The sequence below is a fragment of the Stenella coeruleoalba genome (genome assembly GCF_951394435.1).
Source record: "Stenella coeruleoalba genome assembly, chromosome: 12".
NCBI classification, from domain to species: Eukaryota; Metazoa; Chordata; class Mammalia; order Artiodactyla; family Delphinidae; genus Stenella; species Stenella coeruleoalba.
This window is the reverse complement of record NC_137158.1, coordinates 74,520,617-74,543,355: the sequence shown is the minus strand read 5'-3', so window position 1 is coordinate 74,543,355 and position 22,739 is coordinate 74,520,617. Positions and strand designations below refer to the sequence as shown.

At 38.0% G+C, this 22,739-nt stretch overlaps 1 protein-coding gene across 1 annotated transcript in view; it reads left to right on the top strand.

Moving 5' to 3' along the window:
* PPIL4 (peptidylprolyl isomerase like 4) overlaps positions 1-20,493 on the top strand; it is a 37,468-nt gene extending 16,975 nt beyond the window's left edge. Inside the window, exons 10-13 of the mRNA XM_079940017.1 lie at positions 2,349-2,460; positions 5,207-5,303; positions 10,071-10,218; positions 16,211-20,493. Coding sequence (XP_079796143.1) covers positions 2,349-2,460; positions 5,207-5,303; positions 10,071-10,218; positions 16,211-16,462 — 609 coding nt within the window. The 3' untranslated portion in view covers positions 16,463-20,493. The remainder of the gene's footprint in view (positions 1-2,348; positions 2,461-5,206; positions 5,304-10,070; positions 10,219-16,210) is intronic.
* Positions 20,494-22,739: the final 2,246 nt, after the last annotated feature.

Below are 22,739 nucleotides of genomic sequence, written 5' to 3'. Positions count from 1 at the left end.
GGTATTTCATTGCGTGTATATAACATTATTTAGATTTCCAGTCTGCTGTTGATGGACGTTTGGGTCTTTCCCAGTTTTGGCTACTGTGAATGGTGCTGCTCTAAACCATTTCTGTCATGTCTTTCAGTGTACAAGTGTATGCATTTTTGTTGGGTATATATCCAGGAGGGAATTGCTGGGTCATAGGGTAGGTGTAGCTTCAGGAGATAATTCCAGTCAGCTTTCCAAAGGGATTATCCTAATTTTCACTTCCACTAGCAATGTATGGGAGTCCCTATTATTCTGTAGCTTTACCAACTCTAGGTATGGTCTGTCTTTTAAATGTTATCCACTCTGGTGGATGTGTAGTGGTATCTTATTGTGGTTTTATTTTGCATTTTCCTGATTGAGCCCCTTTTCATATGTTTATTGCCATTTAAACGTCCTTTATAAAAATGAAGTACCTGTTCAAGACTTGGCCACTTTGGGATTGGGTGTTTGTGCCTTTTTATTGATTTGTAAGAATTCTTTGTACTTCCTGGGTACAGACTGTTTTTTTGGTTGTATGTGTTGCAAGTATCTGCTGCTCAGTGGATTGCCTTTTTCCCTTTCTTAATGGTATCTTTTGATAAGCAGAAATTTCTAATTTTTAGTTCAGTTTGTCAGCTTTTCTTCCTTATTGTCTATTTTTAAAGATGTTTGCCTACCTGAAGTCATGAAAATATTCTCTATTCTATCTTTAGAAGCTTTGTTGCGAAATTATCTTTCCCATTTAGATCTGAAATTTGATTTTTGTATATTATGTGTTTCATGTTAAATTTCATTTTTCTTGCATAAGATAGCCAGGTGACCCAGCAAAATTCGTTAAAAAGGTTGACCCATTCGCATAGCTTTTCAGTACCGACTTTGTTATGAATCAGGTGTCCACATGTGTAAAGTCTGTTTCTGGATGCTGCACTGTTGCACTGGTCTATTTGTCTGTCCTTGCACCACTCTCAAATTGTGTGAATTACTATCGCTTTATTATGTCTTGATATCTGGTAGTGTGAGTCCTCCAACTTTGTTCTTCTTAAAGATTTTCTTGGATATTTTTGTCCTTGGCATGCATTTCCATATGTGTTTTTTATAATTTTTAATTGAAGTGTAGTTGATTTACAATGTTGTGTTTAATCTAAATTTTGAAGAGATTCCTTAACTATTGTTTAGGTATAAGTAAATTGAGTATTTGCAAATACTATCCTCCTGAAAAAAAGTATCTGAGAACTTTCTCTTTGGGGAAATGGCACAGTGATGGAATTATGCCTGCCTAGGGGTCATCAGTCAGATTTATCAAACATGCACTGATTGCCTACCATGTGCCAGATGATGGTCTAAATGATGTAGATTCAAAGATGAATAAAGTTTTGTCCCTTGGAGTTTATATTCCATTTAATTCTTGACATACATTGTAAATAAATGATTATAACTAGTTCTTTTATCTGCTTCTCTTTGGATTGTTTCTAGTTGAGCTGTGAACAGACCAAAAAATAAGTTTCCAGGGACCTAGGAGAAAATTGATCAGTGCTGGATTGAAATGTGTCATTTCTAGTCTTCAGATGTCAGAAATGGGGATGTAGGGCTTGCAAAGTTACTGGCAAGGATTCTTATGTAACATAGACCTTGGTATCATAGGCCCACAATCCATTATCCAAAATCCTTGGGAATAGCTGTTCCCATTTCAGACTTTTTCAGAATTTAGGAATGTAATACTGCGTGTTTGTGTGTGTGTGTGTGTGTGTGTGTGTGTGTGTGTGTGTGTGTGCAACACACATATCTCTGGATTACGTGGCACACTTCTGAGTCAGCATTCCGTAATCACAGAAATACTTCCGCTGTGAAAACAAATGAATATTCATACTAAGTAGAATAAGTTAAGGTTTATCATTCCATTAGGTTTTGCTGTCACATGGATTTTAACACCAAATTTATAAAAACAGTTTTCAGGATATTTTTGGGTTTTGAGTAAAAGGGATTATGGATTTGTATAACACAGTTGGTAAGTATATGTATGTGCACTGCAATCAGACTGCCTCGGTTCAAATCCTGGCTCTCACCCTTGCCAACTGTGTGCCCTCTAGCAACTTCTGTACCTCTCTAAACCTCTGTTTTCTCTTTGACAAAATGGAGGTAATAATAGGTAGTACCTCATAGGGGTGTTATCAGAGTTAATTGAGATAGTAGATGCAAAGCATTTAACAGCATTTGGTGCATAGTAAATATTCAAATTTTAGTTTTAGTAACAAGAAACTTTTTGTATTTTCAGTATTTGTTCTAGCTGCAGAAATCTTTTCCATAAAGATTTATGCTTGAGTTTTTATAATTACTATCAGGAAGAAGATTGTGAGAAAGCGTTCTTCAAAATGGACAATGTACTTATAGATGACAGAAGAATACATGTGGACTTTAGCCAGTCTGTTGCAAAGGTTAAATGGAAAGGAAAAGGTATGTTGGTTCATCTTCCTTTGTTTCTGTTCTGCTTTGCATCGTGTTTGTGTGTGTGTGTGTGTGTGTGTGTGTGTGTGTGTGTGTACCTCTTTTGACAGTGCTGTTAATTAGAAATGTTCAGTGATGTAACTCCTGCTATTTGATTTTCCCTAGCTGCTATCTAGTATATAAGATGGGGGTATGTGTGTGTGAGTGTGTATATTTGTATTTTTAAAAATTTTAAAATTTTTACTGAAGTATAATTGATTTACAATGTTGTGTTAGTTTCAGGTGCACAGCAAAGTGATTCAGTTATACATATACATATATCTACTCTTTTTTAGATTCTTTTCCCATGTAGGTCATTACAGAGTATTGAGTAGTGTTCCCTGTGCTATATGGTAGGTCCTTACTAGTTATCTGTTTTATGTATTGTAGTGTGTATATGTCAAACCCAGTCTCCCCATTTATCTCACTCCCCCATCCCCGTTAACCATAAGATTGTTTTCTGCATCTGTAACTCTATTTCTATTTTGTAAACAAGTTCATTTGTACTATTTTTTTAGATTCCACATATAAGTGATATCATATGATATTTGTCCTTCTCTATCTGATGTATATGTGTATTTTAAACTGATGATGAATATATTTTTTGCTTGACTGTATTATAAATTACTTATAATTACCCATTGCAGACATAACATGTTTCCAAAGTAATTATCATTTGGTGATTTGGCTCTTCTAGATGCAAAACTCTTAAAAATTCTTTTTTCTGGGGCTTCCCTGGGGCGCAGAGGTTAAGAATCCACCTGCCAGTGCAGGGGACATGGGTTTGAGCCGTGGTCTGGGAAGATCCCACATGCTGCGGAGCAGCTAAGCCCGTGTGCCACAACTACTGAAGCCGGTGTGCCTAGAGCCCGTGCTCCGCAACAAGAGAAACCACCGCGCTGAGAAGCCCGCGCACTGCAACAAAGAGTAGCTCCCACTCGCTACAACTAGAGAAAGCCCATGCACGTCAACAAAGACCCAACGTAGCCAAAAACAAATAAATTAAAAAAAAAATTCTTTTTTATAAAGTTTGTTTGTTTTAGTTGTCATATGGTACAAAATTAAAAGATCTTCTGTGTACTAGGTCCTATCCCTACACATAATGACATATCCCACATGTGCATATATATGTCAAATTTCTGCTAGTGGTACCATAACAAATTTAAGGTTGAATCTGTGTATACTGAAATACTACGGGTTTTTGATTGCTGATGCAGTGTTTTTATTTATTTATTTTTTATAACTTTATTTATTTATTTTTGGCTGCATTGGGTCTTGTTGCGCGCGGGCTTTTCTCTAGTTGTGGCGAGCGGGGGCTACTCTTTGATGCGGTGCGTGGGCTTCTCATTGCAGTGGCTTCTCATGTTGAGCATGGGCTCTAGGCGCACGGGCTTCAGTAGCTGTGGCACGCGGGCTCAGTAGTTGTGGCTCGCAGGCTCTAGAGCGCAGGCTCTAGTTGAGGAGCACGGGCTTAGTTGCTCCGCACCATGTGGAAACTTCCCAGACAGGGCTTGAACCCGTGCCCCCTGCATTGGCAGGCGGATTCTTAACCACTGCACCACCAGGGAAGCCCGGCAGGTGGATTCTTTTGTTTGTTTGTTTGTTTGTTGCGGTACGCGGGCCTCTCACGGTTGTGGCCTCTCCCGTTGTGGAGCACAGGCTCCGGACACGCAGGCTCAGCAGCCATGGCTCATGGGCCCAGCCGCTCCGTGGCATGTGGAATCTTCCCGGACCGGGACACGAACCCGCGTCCCCTGCATCGGCAGGCGGACTCTCAACTACTGTGCCACCAGGGAAGCCCCGGCAGGTGGATTCTTAACCACTGTGCCACCAAGGAAGTTCCTGAGATAATTCTGTATATTATGGATTCACATTTTAAAAAATTGAACATATCTTGTGTACCATTCACAGTGCTAAGTACTTTTCCTTATAGCCTTGTTTAATAATTCCAACAGCATTGTGAAATGTTGATATTATTTTCAGTTCCTAAATGAAGAGAATGACTTTCAGAGAATTGAAGTGTCCTACCTAGGACCTCCCACTGGAGTCAATATTTGAATCCAGAACTTCTCACTTGGATCTGTTGCTCCTTCTACTATATACCATAACTGCTTCATCCATAGTGAGACTTCTAATGGCAGGCACATGGCACATATTTTTCAGTGATGAAATGATGCCTGTTTTTTACAGTTACCAGTATTTTAACTCTTACAGTTGTCTGTTTCACATTTATATGAAACTTTGCCTACTGGCCCTTTTCCTTTACAGAGCTTCTGGAATTGCCAAATAGATTCATCTTGTCTTTGATTCTTATAAGCCTCTCAGATCTCAGACGCAGGTCCCAAGCTCTCAATTTCCTTTGGGCCTAATGTTCTCATAGACTTAATGGCTCTACTTGAACCCTGAATTATTTTCCAGTGATTGTATTCACTGCGTAATTTAGGATTTGGAAGTTTGGTGTTGTAATATTCATGTATGTCATTAGGGGGCAGCATCTGGCTACCTAGCAAAATGGATATCTGATTTCAGTTAAAATAGTGGTGGAGAATGAATTACTATGATTCTTTTGTTTTCTTCTCAGCCTTTTTCTATCCCGTGATATATATGCCACTTATAAATAGTTCTTACATATTATACCTCTTATAAAATAATTATTGTTCTTGATGAATCAGGTGATTTTATTACTAGGTTGTTTCTTCTTTTTTTAAATAAATAGGTGGGAAGTACACCAAGAGTGATTTCAAGGAGTATGAAAAGGAACAGGACAAACCATGTAATTTGGTTCTGAAAGATAAAGTAAAGCCCAAACAGGAGTATCCTTCACAAGAACCAGTTGGTCAATACGTATTGACCATCCAATCTGGAGAGTTGAGTGTGATACCTTATAAAAAGGCTATAGAAGACAAGTTCCTGAATCCAGATGGTTTGTGAAGAAATCACTTAGTTTATTGTTATCTCTTTTCACCATTTTACATTGTATACCTGCTTTTTCAGTATATTCTCTATTGTATGGAGAAAGTTAAGGTTGAAAGAAGTTTTGAGCTTAATTCTTTTACCTCCCTACACCTAGGTTAAGGTTATCTCTTATTCTCAGAAGATCTGCAGGTAAGAGTTGTATTTTCTATATATAATCTTAATGTTTTAAATTTCTCATAATCAGAAATTTCTTTGTTATAGCTAAGCTAAACTCTTTGTGTTAACCCTTCTTATATGTTTAACTTCTTTGGAGTTGGTGAATATGTAGATAAAATCCTGTTGTTGTTTTGTGTTATTAGATTGCTTCTTTCTGCATAATACATTGTCAGTCTAGCAACGAATATTTATTGGGCTCCTATTGTGTACAAGAGTTGACTTTTATAGGATTAAAAAGAAATCCATTGACTTGACCCTTTAGTTTATAGATTCTTTCAAGTTTTAGGCTGAGACAAATAAGAAGCAATGAAACATACTTCTTATATTATGTCATTTTAGTTTCTTCATTGATATTCTCATTATAAATCTATCACTCCATACATGGCAAAGGTTATTTCTTTTGTGATTCTTTCTCGTAAGTAGTTTCTTTGTTTCCTAGTTTCTGTTGGTGTTTTAGGGATTCTCTTTGCCCATACTATATAGACATTTTTTTTCCAAGTATTCATCAGGAAAGATGAATATCAGGTTGACCTGTTAAATATTTTTTATTGTATTGGCTGTCTAATGCACAAAGCATTGTAAGGAGTTAGAGTTGGATAAAGTCTGGAGTATACTGACATAATCAGCATGAAAAGAGGCTTTCACATACAGACAAACCAAACAGTAAACTAAGATTGGTCTTAAAACATGGACATTAGAGGGGGTATGATTGAAATCTTAGAATCATAAAAGGTGTGGATGGAATACACTTGAGACTTATTCACCAAATCTTTGAAATTAAATTGAGGCCAACCACTAGAAACTGCAGCTGGAAGAAGGGAAGTGTGTAGGACAAATGAAAGGAAGGTCAGCTGTGGAGTATGAAGTAGGAGGAGGCATCTTCCCCACATAGCGGGTGTTCAGGCTGAAAAGGAAGGATACCTAGTATTAAAGTGTTTTAAATTCAAGATGATAGACTACTGAGAGTTAAGAAAGGAACTCAGTGTGTTTGAGAATCAGTCTATAGGCCAGTGCTGTCTAACGGGACTTCCTGCAGTGATAGAAATGTGCTGTAACTCCACTGTCCAGTATGGCTGCTAACCACATGTGGTTATCGAGCTTGTGAAATGGACTGAGGAACTGGATTTTAAAACTTGTTTAATTTTAATTAATTTAAATTTAAACCACTACCCATGGCTAGTATTGAACAGTGCTGCTTTTAACCTTTTGAAGTTGATGGAGAAGATAGGCATGTCCTGGTGCAAACCACTATTCATTATTCACAAACAGCATACTGAACAAGAGAAAGGAATTCATGAATCTGACCCAGTAGGATGATCTTTACATTTCTGGTAGTTGATAGGTTTCATTTTAGCAAGTCATTTGTAATCTACAAATTATAGGTACAGTTATAGAGGGACAGAACATATGTTTTCATATGTAGCACATAGATATATATTTTCACATACATTATTACCATGGTGAAGAAAGGGGATTCTGATGATAATCTAAGTACAGATAAGCCAATTAGAAAGACATGGGATGTACTTTATAGGTCATGAGAGAGAAGGTGCTGTTAAACCATTAATAAGAAGATTCAAAAATAGAAGTAGAAGAGAGAAGTTTAACTTGGCTGCACTAGACCTCAGGGAAGTAATTGGGGAAAAGAGGACAGGGAGATCACAAAGTAGGATTTTGGAGAGATTTGACATCTTCTAGAAGTCTTGATTGTAGTGGTGAGTAGAAGATAGTGGATGAGCAAGGAAGGAAGAGATACAACAAGTGTCTTGGTGGTATTACAAGTAATCAGCCGATACTTATTTGGCATCGGTTACATGCCCAGTGAAGTTTCGCAATGAAATGTAGCCTCTGGACCTTAAAGACATTAAGAACAGACATTAAATAATCACCATTAATTAAATACGTCTAGAGTGTTGCAGAGAAGTGCATTTGTGGGATATGGGACTCATAATAGAGGTAAGGGGTCAGAGGAACCTCAAGTAATACTCTTAGTGACATTAAAGCTACAGCTTGAATATGGGGAGAGAGGAGGGCTGAGGTGGGATACTAGCAATATTTTCTTTATCTGTGATCCATTAAATACAGTTTACATCTTGACTCAGTACAGTCCAAGTATATAATCATTCTCACACACACACACACACACACACACACACACACACACACGTAATTGAAACAACAGTGTTATAAAATAATATTTTCATTAGATGCCGTGTACTCTATTTTCTAGTCTATGTTATTTTAAAATGCTGGCTTTTGGTGACCCACTAACTGGATTGATGGATTATGATCAGTAGTTTGAAACACTCTGAAGCACTTTTTTTGAATAGTTTATTATTATTTTAAATATTTATTTATTTATTTAGTTTTGGCTGCATTGGGTCTTCGTTGCTGTGCGCAGGCTTTCTCTAGTTGCGGCGAGTGGGGGCTACTGTTTGTTGTGGTGCGCGGGCTTCTCATTGCGGTGGCTTCTCTTGTTGTGGAGCACGGGCTCTAGGCGCGCGGGCTTCAGTAGTTGTGGCACATGGGCTCAGTAGTTGTGTCACACGGGCTTAGTTGCTCCGCAGCATGTGGAATCTTCCCAGACCAGGGCTCAAACCTGTGTCCCCTGCATTGGCAGGCAAATTCTTAACCACTGCACCACCAGGGAAGCCCCCTCTGAAGCCCTTTGGACAGAGAGCAGCATGTGTAGAGCAAACACTGAGGTGAAATCATAGGCAGGGACTATTGAATTTGTATCTGGAGAAGGAGACCATCCAGAAGGTACTATGGAAACATTGCGACATGGTATAAAGGAGAAAAGAAGTTGGAGATAATGGAGTAATGATAGGATGGTACAGGCTGATCAGCTGTCATTAGCCGTCCTGTGAAAAGCCAGAAGTTGCAGTGTTTTCCTGCTGAACGAGAGACATCGCTGAGGAAGCATAGAGCTGTAGCCTGGCGAAGCCCTAGTCCTGAGGGAAGTGTGTCTACTGTTACTCTAGTCCCACACGCCACTGAAATAGCTCTGCGCTTTGGGCTTCCTCCTAGCCTTTCTTTTGAAAACCACTGTTCTAGTCCTTGTCAGCCTTCCTCAGAATCTGTTTTAGAGTTTAAGATTCTTTTTAGAAGAGGTTCTAATAGTCTTACATTTTCTCTTATTCTAAGACATTATAGTATATTAAACACTTATTTCTGAATTAAAACATATTATTACAATTTTTATAACATTTATGTGAAATTTAAAAATGATTCACTCATAATTCTACCACCTGGGCAAATGATACTTTTTATTTCTCCTTGTTCCTCTCAAGCCTCGATCTTTTATAAAGCTTTATAAAGTTATAATCACTGTGTGGTATATACAGTTTTTGCTTCAAGCTTTTTCCACTTTTAATTTTTTATAAACACCATTCCAGGTTATTTAATAGCATTCATTTGTCATTGTTAATAACTTCCTTTATAGTAATATATCAGTTGAAATACCCTGATGTATTTAAGTATATCTTTATTACTAGGCTGTTTATTGTTCTTAATTTCTGTATTAAAAATAATCCTAAAAAAAAAAATTCTGTTATGTATACAGTCAGCCCTCTGTATCTGCAGGTTCTGCATCCATGGATTTCCAACTGTAGATGGAAAATATTCAGGAAAAGTATTCCAGAAAGTTCCAGAAAGCGAAACTTCAATTTGCTGTGCAGGCAGCTATTTACTAGCATTTATGTTGTATTTACAACTGTTTACATAGCATTTACATTGTGTTGGTTTTTAAGTAATGAGATGATTTGAAGTATAAAAGAGGGTGTGCGTAGGTTATATGCAAACACTATGCCATTTATATAAAGGACTTGAGCATCTGCAGCTTTTGGTATCCTCGGGATCCTGGAACAAATCCCCTGTGGATAATGAGGGACAGCTGTGCTTATGTTCATTTAACTTACTGTTATTTTATAAATTCTTATTTGAATTTAAACATGATAACTATTGATATGCATTGCTAAATTTTCTCCTATAGGACTGAACTAATTTACGCTCAAAAGAAGAGTCACACGACTGTATTTTTCATCTATACAGCTTCTCTGGCATTGGGGTTTATAATGTCTTAATTTTTTCTAGTTAAAAATGTGCCTCATTTTCTAAGTTTAAGTTTTTCATTATTGACAAATATGCTTCTTTATTTTTTATGCTACTTATATTTTTCATTTTGTTTTTTTACTCTCTATATTTTTGGCCCACTTACCAATTTATAACCGTTTATTAAAGACAGGTGTTCTTTCCATTTTTCCTGACTCTGTAATGAAGTAAAATATGAATTAGTTTTGTTTTAGAAATATACTCTATGCTTCTGAGATGTTTCTTGCTTTAAAAAGTTACCTTTAACCTCATGGCCTACTTTGTTTACCAGATTCTTATGTTTTGATGTATTACCGGTGTCAGTTCTCATGTTTGTCCTTAACTAGCTGCTGCAGTGCAAAATATGATCTTATACTAGATGAGCAGGCAGAAGACTCAAAGTCAGGTTACTCACACACAAGTAAAAAACACAAGAAGAAAACCCGCCACTGCTCTGAAGAAAAAGAAGATGAGGACTATATGCCAGTCAAAAATACAAATCAGGTACTTACTGATGTTCAGACTTAGCTGTAGAGAAATAAATATTTCATCCATTTGTAAATTACATCTTAATTTAGGAGATAAGGGTATAGTCCTGAACAGGGATGGATGTGTTCCTAACTCTTAAGATGTAGAATGGTTTCACTAGGGTAATGAACTTTAATTTTCAAGAATATATATAACAGATTATAAAAGATTGTTTTTGAAATAACTTAATATATCATATAGTTCCACATTGTGAAGCAAGAGTGATTTTCATACCTGTGGACACTCACTTATTCCCACCAAAAACAAGTGTGGTTATGGTAAAAAAGTTCTTATAATGTATCATGTTAATTTATCACCAAGTGTTATGTACAGCATTTAGAGGTCTTGAGGTTTTAGGACCTGAAAAACGTTTATGCCCTTCCATATGGTATATATGAAATAAAAGCAGCACTAATAATTAGCTTGATCATCCCCAAAGCTTTCTTGAACAATGCTTTTTCTAAGACAATGATAATAAAAATTCCCCAGAGAAAATTAATTATAAAGAGAAGGAATCATTTCCAGCCTGCATTTTGACTCTCAGTTAATTGAAAAGCAGATTATGTTATGTTCCCTTGCTATGGTTTTTGCCACGTAAGGGCATTTCAACCTGGGCCCTGGTAGACGAGGAGGCTTTCAGTTGGCAGAGGGGACTCAAGACTGTGAGAATGTTAAGCAAAGACACTGAGATGGAGAGATGTAGTGTGATTGGCAAAGTAAAGGATTTGCTGTCAGAAAAGCTGGGTTTAGATTTCTACGTTGCTAATCATTGATGCGACCTCATCAAGTTATTTAAGTTTTTTGAGCCACAGTTTCCTCCTCTGTGAAATCGAGATAATATTTATTGTCCAGGCACGTTACGATTAAGTGAAAAAGAAAAAAAATGTGTGTGCAGACATTTTCTACACTGGCTGTTACTGTTATTTTTACAGTCAAATCATTGTGTTTTAAATCACTTGGAATCATTTCTCTGGTAAGGCCATTAACTGGATTCATATTTAAATTAACTTGTTCTTTTTGATGTTTAAGGATAGCTTAAAATTTTTTCTTTTGTTTTGTCATTTAAAAAACTAATTGTATTGGGGCTTCCCTGATGGCGCAGTGGTTGAGAGTCCGCCTGCCGATGCAGGGGACACAGGTTTGTGCGCCGGTCTGGGAAGATCCCACATGCTGCTTAGCAGCTGGGCCCGTGAGCCATGGCCGCTGAGCCTGCGCGTCCGGAGCCTGTGCTCCGCAATGGGAGAGGCCACAACAGTGAGAGGCCCGCGTAACGCAAAAATAATAATAATAATAATTGTATGGTTCCAAAGTAAAATCTACAAAATGGTACGTATAGAAAACCTAGCTTCCATCCCTGTCCTTTCCCCCTTTTCTTCTTTCCCCAAAGGTAACCATTTTATGAATTTTATGGTTTATTCTTCATTTTAAAAATTGTCAGCAAATGCATTTTTTTTAATTTATTTATTTTTGGCTGCGTTGGATCTTCGTTGCTGCGTGCGGGCTTTCTCTAGTTGCGGCGAGGGGGGGCTACTCTTCGTTGCGGTGTATGGGCTTCTCATTGCGGTGGCTTCTCGTGTTGCGGAGCACGGGCTCTAGGCGTGCAGGCTTCAGTAGTTGCAGCACGCAGGCTCAGTAGTTGTGGCTCGTGGGCTCTAGAATGCAGGCTCAGCAGTTGTGGCGCACGGACTTAGTTGCTCCGCGGCATGTGGGATCTTCCCGGACCAGGGCTCGAAACGTTATCCCCTGCATTGGCAGGCGGATTCTTAACCACTGCGCCACCAGGGAAGCCCCGCATTTTTTATATATATTTTTAGCACCCTATTTTCTCGACAGCCGATCTTCCTACTCCTTGCTGTCATCCAGCAGAGATCTAATCTCTCCTCTTTCCATAAACCTTTTACTACTTAAAGATTCCCATCATTTATGCTCTGCCCTCCGTTTGTTTTTTGTTTTGTTTTTCTTGCGGTACGCGGGCCTCTCACTGTTGTGGCCTCTCTTGTTGGGGAGCACAGGCTCTGGATGCGCAGACTCAGCGGCCATGGCTCACGGGCCCAGCCGCTCTGCGGCATGTGGGATCTTTCCGGACCAGGGCACGAACCTGTGTCCCCTGCATCGGCAGGCGGACTCTCAACCACTGTGGCACCAGGGAAGCCCCCTGCCCTCAGTTTTTAAGTTACATCCTTGTCAATCCTTCAAGTAATCCTCACATGAATCAGTAATAGTAACTTCTCTGTGTCCTTATAATGCGAGGTGGATACTATTGTCTCCATTCACAGAAAAGAAAGTAAAGAATAAAGAGGTTCAGCCACTTGCCAGTGGTTTTTCACAGCTAATAAGTAATGGAACCACAATTTAAATTTGGACTTGCACCCTTACTGCTGTTCCTCTTACTTGGAATATATTTCTGTCAGTTTCTTTTCTAAATCTTCTTACCTGGAATATATTCCTGTCAGCAGTTTTCCTTCCTAACTCCAGTTGTTAATTCTAATATAATTTGTCTCATAGTATAATATTCCAATGTCATCCAATAGGAACATCTCCCTCTTAGTTTTTATACTCTATTAATTTAGCCGAAGGTCACCCCAGCATCTTTTTTAATGGTGCCTGTATCACACTTCTGTGACTATTTAGCAGGTTTTCCCCTAAAACTCCTTAATCCCCCCACCCACCATGTGTTGCTTATAGCTACAGCTGCTCATCCTGCGCTTGTACGTGGATTCCTCGATGAATTTAGGCCCGAAATACACATTGGTGTGTTTGAGATAATCAGACATCTTTAAAAACTCCAAAGACTGGCTGCATTTTAAGTCTGTGGTTCCCACCCTTGCACCCCTGCCTTTTTGTGAATCTTTTTTATCTTGCTGTTTGATTACTTAAAACTTTACAGCAGCAGTAGCAAATGTCTTTCTCTTTCTGCAATAATATTCTAACTTTATCTCTCCCTTCGAAGTGTATTAAAGCAATTGTTTCTGATTTTGTACTTTGATTTAATAATATAGCTGTACTAATTTTCTCTTCTTCCTAATGGAATAGCATCCATTTTTAAGATTTCAGTGGGCCCAGTTTTTTCTGTTATTCTGCTTTTTATCCTTTTGATTTTAATCTCAAAAACATAATCATTAAAGGGAATTTTCAGTGCTAGGGAATTTTCAGGTATAGCTCAAATTTTCCTGTTCGGTGGTGTTTTGCTTGGTGAGCTTAGTTTCCTAAGAATGTTTTAACTTACTTCTTCAAGGGCTTTGTTTTTTATTGAATGACAGCCTTACTGTTCAATTCGAAATCTCTGTTTAATTTTTCCACCACATGTCTTAATTCCAGAGCTGGTTACTGTGTTCTTGAGGTTTGAGTTTTACTGGGGTTACAGGAAATGAGTACTCGGCCGTGGGCTGCCTGGCTGAGAGGTACTCAGACTACTTGCCTGTCTCCTCTGTGGTTTTCATAGGTGTTCAGTGTTCTTATAATTTGGGACTTTTTGTTGTCATTTTCATCTTTTAATATTATTTTAGTGATTTAGATGTAACTAAACCTCTGATTTACTCCCAGAGACCTCAGCAAGGACAGTTTTTGGTTGATTTTTTAATTTTTTGACTACTAAACGTGAAATTATTGGCTTGGTTAAGTTGAGTGCCTTAAATTGAACATTTTATGGTGTTCTTTTTCTTTCTTTCTTTTTTTCAGCTGCTTGTTGGTTTAATCATCTTGTCTTATGTCTTAAATGCATAAAACAAATAGAATTTTTAAAAGTCCATACTGGAAAGGACTTAGAGCTCATGTGATTTGTTTCCCTCACCTTAGATATGAAGATCCTGACCCCACGAGCCCATGGGCCTTATAGTTTCGTGGGAGGACTGGAAGTTTAACATTTATTTTAATTCAGTTGGATGTGGTATTATTTTTTTCATTACTCTATACCACCCCCTTTTCAATTTTATATGTAGAGTTACTGATCAATGAAATAATTATCTCCAACCTATGGGGATCTCCTGAGTCTCAGTTGCCTTATATCTGGAAGGAGGATAATACTGTACTCCAAAAGCACTTAGCACTGTGCAAGCACATACTTAGATCTGTTCTAACATGGCTTCATCCAGCTGCCTAAACTTTTCTCCTTCATACATACAGTACTCATTCTTCCTTGCTTTTCAATTTTCACTTAACACTCCTTGCATTAGCCTTCTTGAAGCCATTCCAAGCCCTAACCCACTCATCCTTTGAGGCTCATCTCAAGTCCATTATAACTTCTCTATGAAACCTTCACTGATAAATCTAACCTCAAGAGCATTTCTTGTTTGACACGTCTAAATGGCAAAGACCATTTGAACCTAGAGCTGCCCGACTTCAAAGCTTGTGTAGCTTTGAAAACTGTGCCAAGTAGGAGAGGTTTTTAAGGTTTCAGTCCATTTCAGATTTTCAGCTTAGTCAATTTTTTCAAAGAATTAAATACTGCACAATCTTTTCTCTCTCTCTCTTATTTTAAACACTCAAAGCATTTAAGTGCCTGTTTGCATAATAATGTGCTGAAGACTTTATAGGATTATCCATCAGCTAAAACAGTCTCTCCATTTAAAAAGTTTCTTGCCTCAACCAGTACAGAAATAAGTACTAGGTGTACAGTCAGAATAGTACATAGATATTTACATTTTGTATATGTTACAGGAAGCACAAAAAATTCTTTTATCTAGGGATGTCACATTTTGCTCGAAAATAGTTGATAAAAGGTTAAGCTGAACTACCTACTCATTTTCTACCTCCAGGACTCTTATAGAATGACAAGAACTATTGGTATTGTGTGGGAAATCATGAATCAGTTTATAGTGAGGTATTCCACAAACACTGTGGAATGTAACAGTCACGTTAGGTCTGTTTTCACATACTGCAATCTCTATGCCAGGCGTAATGTACAGTATCTAGATAGTATATGGAATCATTGTGAATCATTTGCTTAAAACCCAGTCCTTAACCGTGGGTTTTCACCACTTGGGTTTTAAGCCTTGATAGTTACATCTACTATTATAATGTCTAAGGTGATAGAGTTGGGCGCATGGGAGTTCAGTCCTTAGAATTTTGCCTTTCCTTTGAGAAATCTTTTAAGAAAGTTGAATTTTATGAACTATTCTTAAAAGAGCATTGGCTCTGGCGTCTTTAGATTTCAGCCACTTGTGGAGGTACTCATTTTCATCAGGGATAAGACACAAGCGGAGATAGAATTGTGTTGTAACTAGCCCTTTTTTGTATATGGAAACGTTACTACTGCTCCTTAGTTATTGAGAATAGAACTAAATGTACCCACTTTGTTCTCTTTGGGGCAATGAATTATTTCAGTGTTTCTTAACTCATTTTAAAGAAATATGTCAATAATGATTTAAAAAAAACCATTTATCAGCTTAGTGTAAACCAGAAAATTTATTTAGAGATTTAGAGAGGAGCTGTCACAAAAAAATACTTTAAAAATAATTGCTCAGACCCAAGTATTCAGAATCTGTTTTCTCTTCTCTTTAGACTGATTGATCTGTCTAAAACGTCTTCTGGCTATGTTATTTAAATGATGTCTTCTTTATAGGATTCTTATCGGGATTTTAGTAGTTTCACTGCAGATCAGTGATGGAACCACATTTTTGGGGAGTGGAGAGGGAGAGGTGGAAATGTGAGCACACATAACCAGAATTCTTGGTATTGCAATTTCACCCTAAAGGCTTCTTATTTCAATTGGGCTATTTCAGTTCCTTGTTTTTGGATCTGATCTTTCAGTTCAGCTGAAGTAGTAAGTACAGAATAATGAGATCGATGAGAAAATGGTTAAGTCTTTTTCTGAATTATTTTTGCGTTTTAACTTACAAGATTCTTGGCCTTAGTGGTAGCGTTCAAATTTGAGCTGTAAAAACCGCTTACTAATGGAGGACTTGTCTAAGTTTTGTTGATAGTGTGTACAAAATGATTATTTTACTGATTCACTTTATTCCTTTGACAGGATATCTACAGGGAAATGGGCTTTGGTCACTATGAAGAAGAAGAAAGTTGTTGGGAGAAGCAAAAGAGTGAAAAGAGAGACCGACCTCAAAACCGAAGTCGTAGCCGATCTCGAGAAAGGGATGGCCACTATAGTAATAGTCACAAATCCAAATACCAGACAGATCCCTATGAAAGAGAAAGGAGTAAAAAGAGAGAACGAAGCAGGAGTCCCAAGAAATCCAAAGATAAAGAAAAATCTAAGTACAGATGAAAGTTGAAGAATCAGACATGAGTGGCTAACATATTTGCTCTTGTATAATTTCGAGTACCAGACGTTCAGATTTTGTGTCAAAGCAGTTAAAGACACTGCCTGTTATTTTTTTTTCACAGTAGGATTATAGCCCTTTTAGATTAATACTGATTGTACGGGGCACTGAAAGAAATAAAGAATTGAACATTTTCTTTGTATACTTTTTTACACTAATTTTATTGTTATACATAAATAGTAGTCTTCATTTTTAAAGTCTTTCATATTTTTCAGTCTTTATTTTTAATGAAGTATTTCATGCCTACAAAAATACACAAATGTATATATATAGGTATAAAGAATAATATCTGCCGTGTACCCATTGGCCAGCTTAGGAAATGAATATTACTGGCATTTTAAAAGTACCCTCTCCTTCTCAAATAATTATTATTCTGTATTTTGTGTTTGTCATTCTCTTGCTTGTTATTATAGTTTTACAACGTATGTACGTATCCTTAAATGAAATGTTAAGTTTTGTATGTTTTTGAATTTTATATAAATGGTATAAAGTACGTTTACTTCTGTGACTTGCTTTTTTCAGCTTAGTGTTTTTGGAAAGTCATTTTTTTTTTTTTTTTTTTTGCGGTACGTGGGCCTCTCACTGTTGTGGCCTCTCCCGTTGCGGAGCACAGGCTCCGGACGCGCAGGCTCAGCAGCGATGGCTCACGGGCCCAGCTGCTCCGCGGCATGTGGGATCTTCCCGGACCGGGGCACAGAACCCGTGTCCCCTGCATCGGCAGGCGGACTCCCAACCACTGCGCCACCAGGGAAGCCCAGTCATTCATTTTTATTGCTATGTTATATGAATAGACCATAATTTATCCATTCTTCTGTTTATGGATGTTTGGGGTTTGTTTTTGTTTCTGCTATTGCAAACAATGCTGCTATGAACATTCTTTATCTAGGAGTGATTTGCTTGGTCACGTGATATGGATATCTTAATCTTTTTTTTTTTTTTTTTGCGGTACGTGGGCCTCTCACTGCTGTGGCCTCTCCCGTTGCAGAGCACAGGCTCCGGATGCGCAGGCTCAGCCGCTGTGGCCTCTTCCGTTGCGGAGCACAGGCTCCGGACGCGCAGGCTCAGCGGCCATGGCTCACGGGCCCAGCCGCTCTGCGGCATGTGGGATCCTCCCGGACCGGGGCACGAACCCATGTCCCCTGCATCGGCAGGCGGACTCCCAACCACTGCGCCACCAGGGAAGCCCCTGGATATCTTCATCTTTATAAGATAATGCCAAGTTATATTCTGCAGTGGCTGTACCAGTCATATCCCTACCAGCACTATATGAACTACCTTTGTTTCATAGCCTTTCTAATACTTCTTAATTTCAGACTTTTTAATTTTGCCAATCCAGTGGCTGTTAGGTGGTATATTATTGTAGTTTCCAGCAAGAAGACTTCTATTACTCTTACATTTGTTCTTCTGTATGAAACTTTTTTTTTTTTAAATTTAGTTTTGGCTGTGTTGGGTCTTCGTTTCTGTGCGAGGGCTTTCTCTAGTTGTGGCAGGCGGGGGCCACTCTTCATCACGGTGCGCGCGCCTCTCACTATTGTGGCCTCTCTTGTTGCAGAGCACAGGCTCCAGACGCGCAGGCTCAGTAGTTGTGGCTCACGGGCCCAGTTGCTCCGTGGCTGTGGGATCTTCCCAGACCAGGGCTCGAACCCGTGTCCCCTGCATCGGCAGGCAGATTCTCAACCACTGCGCCACCAGGGAAGCCCCTCTTTTTCTTTAGTTGCTTTTAAGGTTTTTCTTGATCACTGCTGTTAAGCACTTTGATTATGATGTGCTTGGTGTAGTTTTTTTTTCCCCCTTCATGTTTCTTCTGCTGGGGCTCTTTACCTGTAGATTTATGGTTTTCATCAAATTTGGAATTTTGGAGGCTTTTTCATTTATTTTTTTCTGTCTCTGTCCTTCATTTCTTTCCCTGTGGGACTCTAATTGTATGTTAGGCTACTTGAAAACTGTCTCTTAGCACTCTGGTGCTCTGTTTTGTTTTATTTTTCTTTGTCTTTTTATTTATTTATTTATTTTTCTGTGTTCCAGATTGGTTTCCATTGCTATGTCCTCAAGTTCATTAATGTTTTCTCCTTAAGTATCTAATCTCTTGTTAATCCCGTCCAATGTATTTTTTACCTCATACATTATATTTTTAATCTTTAGAAGTTCCATTTGGGTCTTTTTTATATCTTCCATGTCTCTCCTTCCAGACTCCTGCTTTCCTCTCTTTTTTGGAACATCTGACTGAACATTACTGTTTCAATATACTTGACCATTCTGTCATCTGTCATTTCTTGTCTGTTGCTATTGATTGATTTTTTCCCCTCATTATTGGGTTGTAATTTCCTTCTTTGCACACCTGATAATTTTTGGATTTTACACTGTTGGGTGCTGGAGCTTTTTGTATTCCTTTTAATATGTTGAGTTTTGTTCTGGGACATAGTTATTTAGAAATAATTTGATCATTTCATAGCTTGCTTTTATACTTAATGAGATAGGACCAGAACAGCCTTTAATCTAGGCTAATTTGGCTCACTACTGAGATAATACCCTTCTGAATAATCTTCCTTACACGTGGTTTACTATGAGATTTCTCCACTCTGTCTATTGAGAGCGAGAACCATTCTGAGCCCTGTATGAACTTGAATTTTACCACTTGTTCTTTTCTGGTTCTTTCCCACCTTGGGGTAGTTTTCTGAAGTGCATACACTGATAAGCCGAAGCCTCAGGGGAACTCTCTGTAGATCTGGAATCCTCCCTCTGTAGCTCCTCTCTCCAGTACTCTACCCTACAGATTTTACCTTGGCTCCCCTAAATGCTCTACCCGGGGAAACGCCCAGGCTCTCCCTGCATTAAGCTTGGGCAATGGTAGGACTTTCCCTGTTTGTTCTCCTCTCAAGAGTCACTGTCCTGCACAGTTGTCCAATGTCTGAAAAACTTTATTGTACATATTTTGTACGGATGTTTCGTTGTTTAATATGGGGAAGGGAAATTCTGCCCCTGTTACTCCATTTTGGCCAGACTGGGAGTCTCATTGTTTGAATGTGCGTTTCCTAAATTCTAACAAGGTTGAGCTGCTTTTCGCGTATATTATATTCATTCCTGATTGCTCTCTGTGAAAAGCTTATTTCCTGTCTTTTGCCCATTTTATATTACGTTGCTGCCTTTTTCTTAAGGAGTTAAAAAAAAATAGATTGTGGATACTAGTCCATTTTTACTGTTATATGTTGTAAACGTTTTCTCTCAGTTTGTGGTTATTTTTTCACTGATTGATGCCCTTGGGAGGGCGCAAGTTGTAAATGCCCCCCAACTTTTTTCCCTCAACTTTTTAATATGAAAAGTTTCATACATGTGTAGCAACACAGAAACATAATGAACATCCATATATATTCCATCCAAATTAAACAGTAACATTTTGTTGTTGAACAATTTGAAAGTAAATTGAAAACATGATATGTCACCTTTCAGTATTTCACCATGCATTTTCTAAAAAGCAAGTGTCCTATATCACCACAATATTATTATTACAAACAGTAATCTCATAATATGTAATATATAGTATAAACTCAAATTTCTCCCATTGTCCCAAGGATGTCATTTTTATATGTTGGTTTGTTTTTAAACCCAGACTCAACCAAGCTTCATGAACTGCATGTTGTTTTGTCATTTTATTCTCTTAATCTAAAAGAGTTTCCTACCCATCCATCCACCCCAACCACATGTTTTTTAAATTTTTTTTATGACATTGACTTTTTGAAGAGTTCAGGCCAGTTGCTTTGTAGAATATTCCACATTCTGGAATTATTCGACGGTATCTTCATGGTGTCCTCCATCCTCTCTACTTTCTGTAAACTGTAAGTTAAGTCTTGATGTTTGATTGAAATTAGGTTATGCATTTTAGACAGAAATTTTTAAGTTTAATGTCAAATTTATTAGCCTTTCCCTGTGTGTTTTGTGCTTTTTTGTATTTTGTTTAAGAAGTCCTTAATAAAGATGTTCTCCCATATTCTAAAGGTTATAAAGCTTTCTTTTTTACATTTGACTTTAATCCATATTAAATTGTATGTGTATATGTATATGGTGTGATAATAGGAATTCAAATTCACTTTTTTTTTCCACTTAGGGATGTAACCAACTGTCCAAAATCTGTTATGAGTGGTTCATCTATTCCCCATTGATCTGTCATATAAGTTTCTATATATATGTGGGTTTTGTTTCATGGGCTCTCTACTCCATTGGTTCATTGTTTATTCCAGCACTGATACTAAACATCTACATTTCTGTGGCTTTATAGGAAGTCTTGATATTTCAGTAACCCCCCCACCCCGCCATCTGTTTCATTAGGAATACCGTGGCTCTTTTTTTCTGTGCAATTTTGGAACAAACTTGTTAGGTTTCCGAAAAAATTCTGTTGGGACTTCAGCTGAATTTGCAATCAAACAGTAGATTAGTTTGTGGAAACAACATCTTCATAATCTTCCTATTCATAAAGATAGCATACCCCTCCATTTAGTTCTTAGAAGTTTTCTTTTAAAGCTTTTGAGCATCTTTTGTTAGATTTACTCCTAGCCTCTTTATCCTTTTTTTTTAGAAGAGTAATGTTATTTATCTTGTTTATTTATGTATTTATTTTTTTATGTATTTATCTATTTATTTTTGGCTGTGTTGGGTCTTCGTTGCTGCGCGTGGGCTTTCTCTAGTTGCAGCGAGTGGGGGCTTTTCTTCCATGCGGTGCGCGGGCTTCTCATTGCAGTGGCTTCTCTTTGTTGCGGAGCGTGGGCTTCAATAGTTGTGGCTCACGGGCTCTAGAGCGCAGGCTCAGTAGTTGTGGCGCACGGGCTTAGTTGCTCCGCAGCATGTGGGATCTTCCCGGACCAGCGCTCGAACCCATCTCCCCTGCGTTGGCAGGCGGATTCTTAACCACTGTGCCACCAGGTATGTCCTAGCTTCTTTATCTTTTATGTTCTATTACAAATGATACCTTAAAACATTTTTTTTTCTTTTTCCTGACCTAAGAAGTTATATTTTTGACTATTCCTCTTATATCCAGTCATTTTGCTAAAAGTCTTATATTTAAAATTTATAGGGTTTTCTTGTTTTTTTGGCCATGTTTTGTGGCATGTGGGATCTTAGTTCCCTGACCAGGGAGGGAACCTGCACCCACCCCCTGCATTGGAAGCATGGAGTCTTAACCACTGGACCACCAGGGAAGTCCTCTTGGGTCTTTTATGTGGACCATAAATGATAGTGGTGTTCTTACAGTGCTTGCTGGCTAAAATTTCTAGTACCGTGATAAAATTGGCCTATAATCTTCCATTTTTGTGTTGCTCTTGTCTGGATTTGATGTCCATGTTATAGAATAACTTAGTGACTGTTCTCTCTTTTTTTCTATTGAAATAGAAGAGAAAGATTTAAATATCTTCCTTGAATATTGGATAGAGGGTGCCTATAAAATTGTCTGACATTTGTGTTTCTTTTGTGAGAAAATTTAACTAATGATTAGATTTCAATGATTATAGAATTGTTAGCCTTTCTATTTCTCTCAAGAGTTTAGTCAGATTGGGATTGACATATATACACTAATATGTATAAAATAGATAACTAATAACCTGCTGTATAAAAAAATTAAATTAAAAAAAGAGTTCAGTCATTTTTGTTACTACATCTTTCTGTGAATTTGTCATTTTCATTGAAGTTTTAAATTTATTAACATAAAGATGCTCACAGTACACCTAGTAGATTTTTTACTTCCCTTTTAATTTTGTCTTACTTGGTCCTGATGTTTTAGTGTGTCCCAGAAACAGCATATAGCAAATTGGATTATATTTAATCTAATCTTAACCTTAACTGATGAGTTTAGTCCTGATTATTTACTGATATATTTAGATTTATTCCTATCACCTTATTTTGTGCTTTTTTTGTTTGTTTTTGCTTTCCCTTCATTTTCCTTTGGATTAATTTAAAACATTAAAAAAAAGAAAATCTAGGGACTTCCTGGTGGCGCAGGGTTAAGAATCTGCCTGCCAATGCAGGGGACATGGGTTCGAGCCCCGGTCCGGAAAGATCCCACATGCCGCGGAGCAACTAAGCCCGTGCGTCACAACTACTGAGGCTGCGCTCTAGAGCCCACGAGCCACAACTACTGAAGCCCGTGTGTCTAGAGCCTGTGCTCCGCAACAAGAGAAGCCACTGCAATGAGAAGCCTGCGCACCACAATGAAGCGTACACACTGCTTGCCGCAAC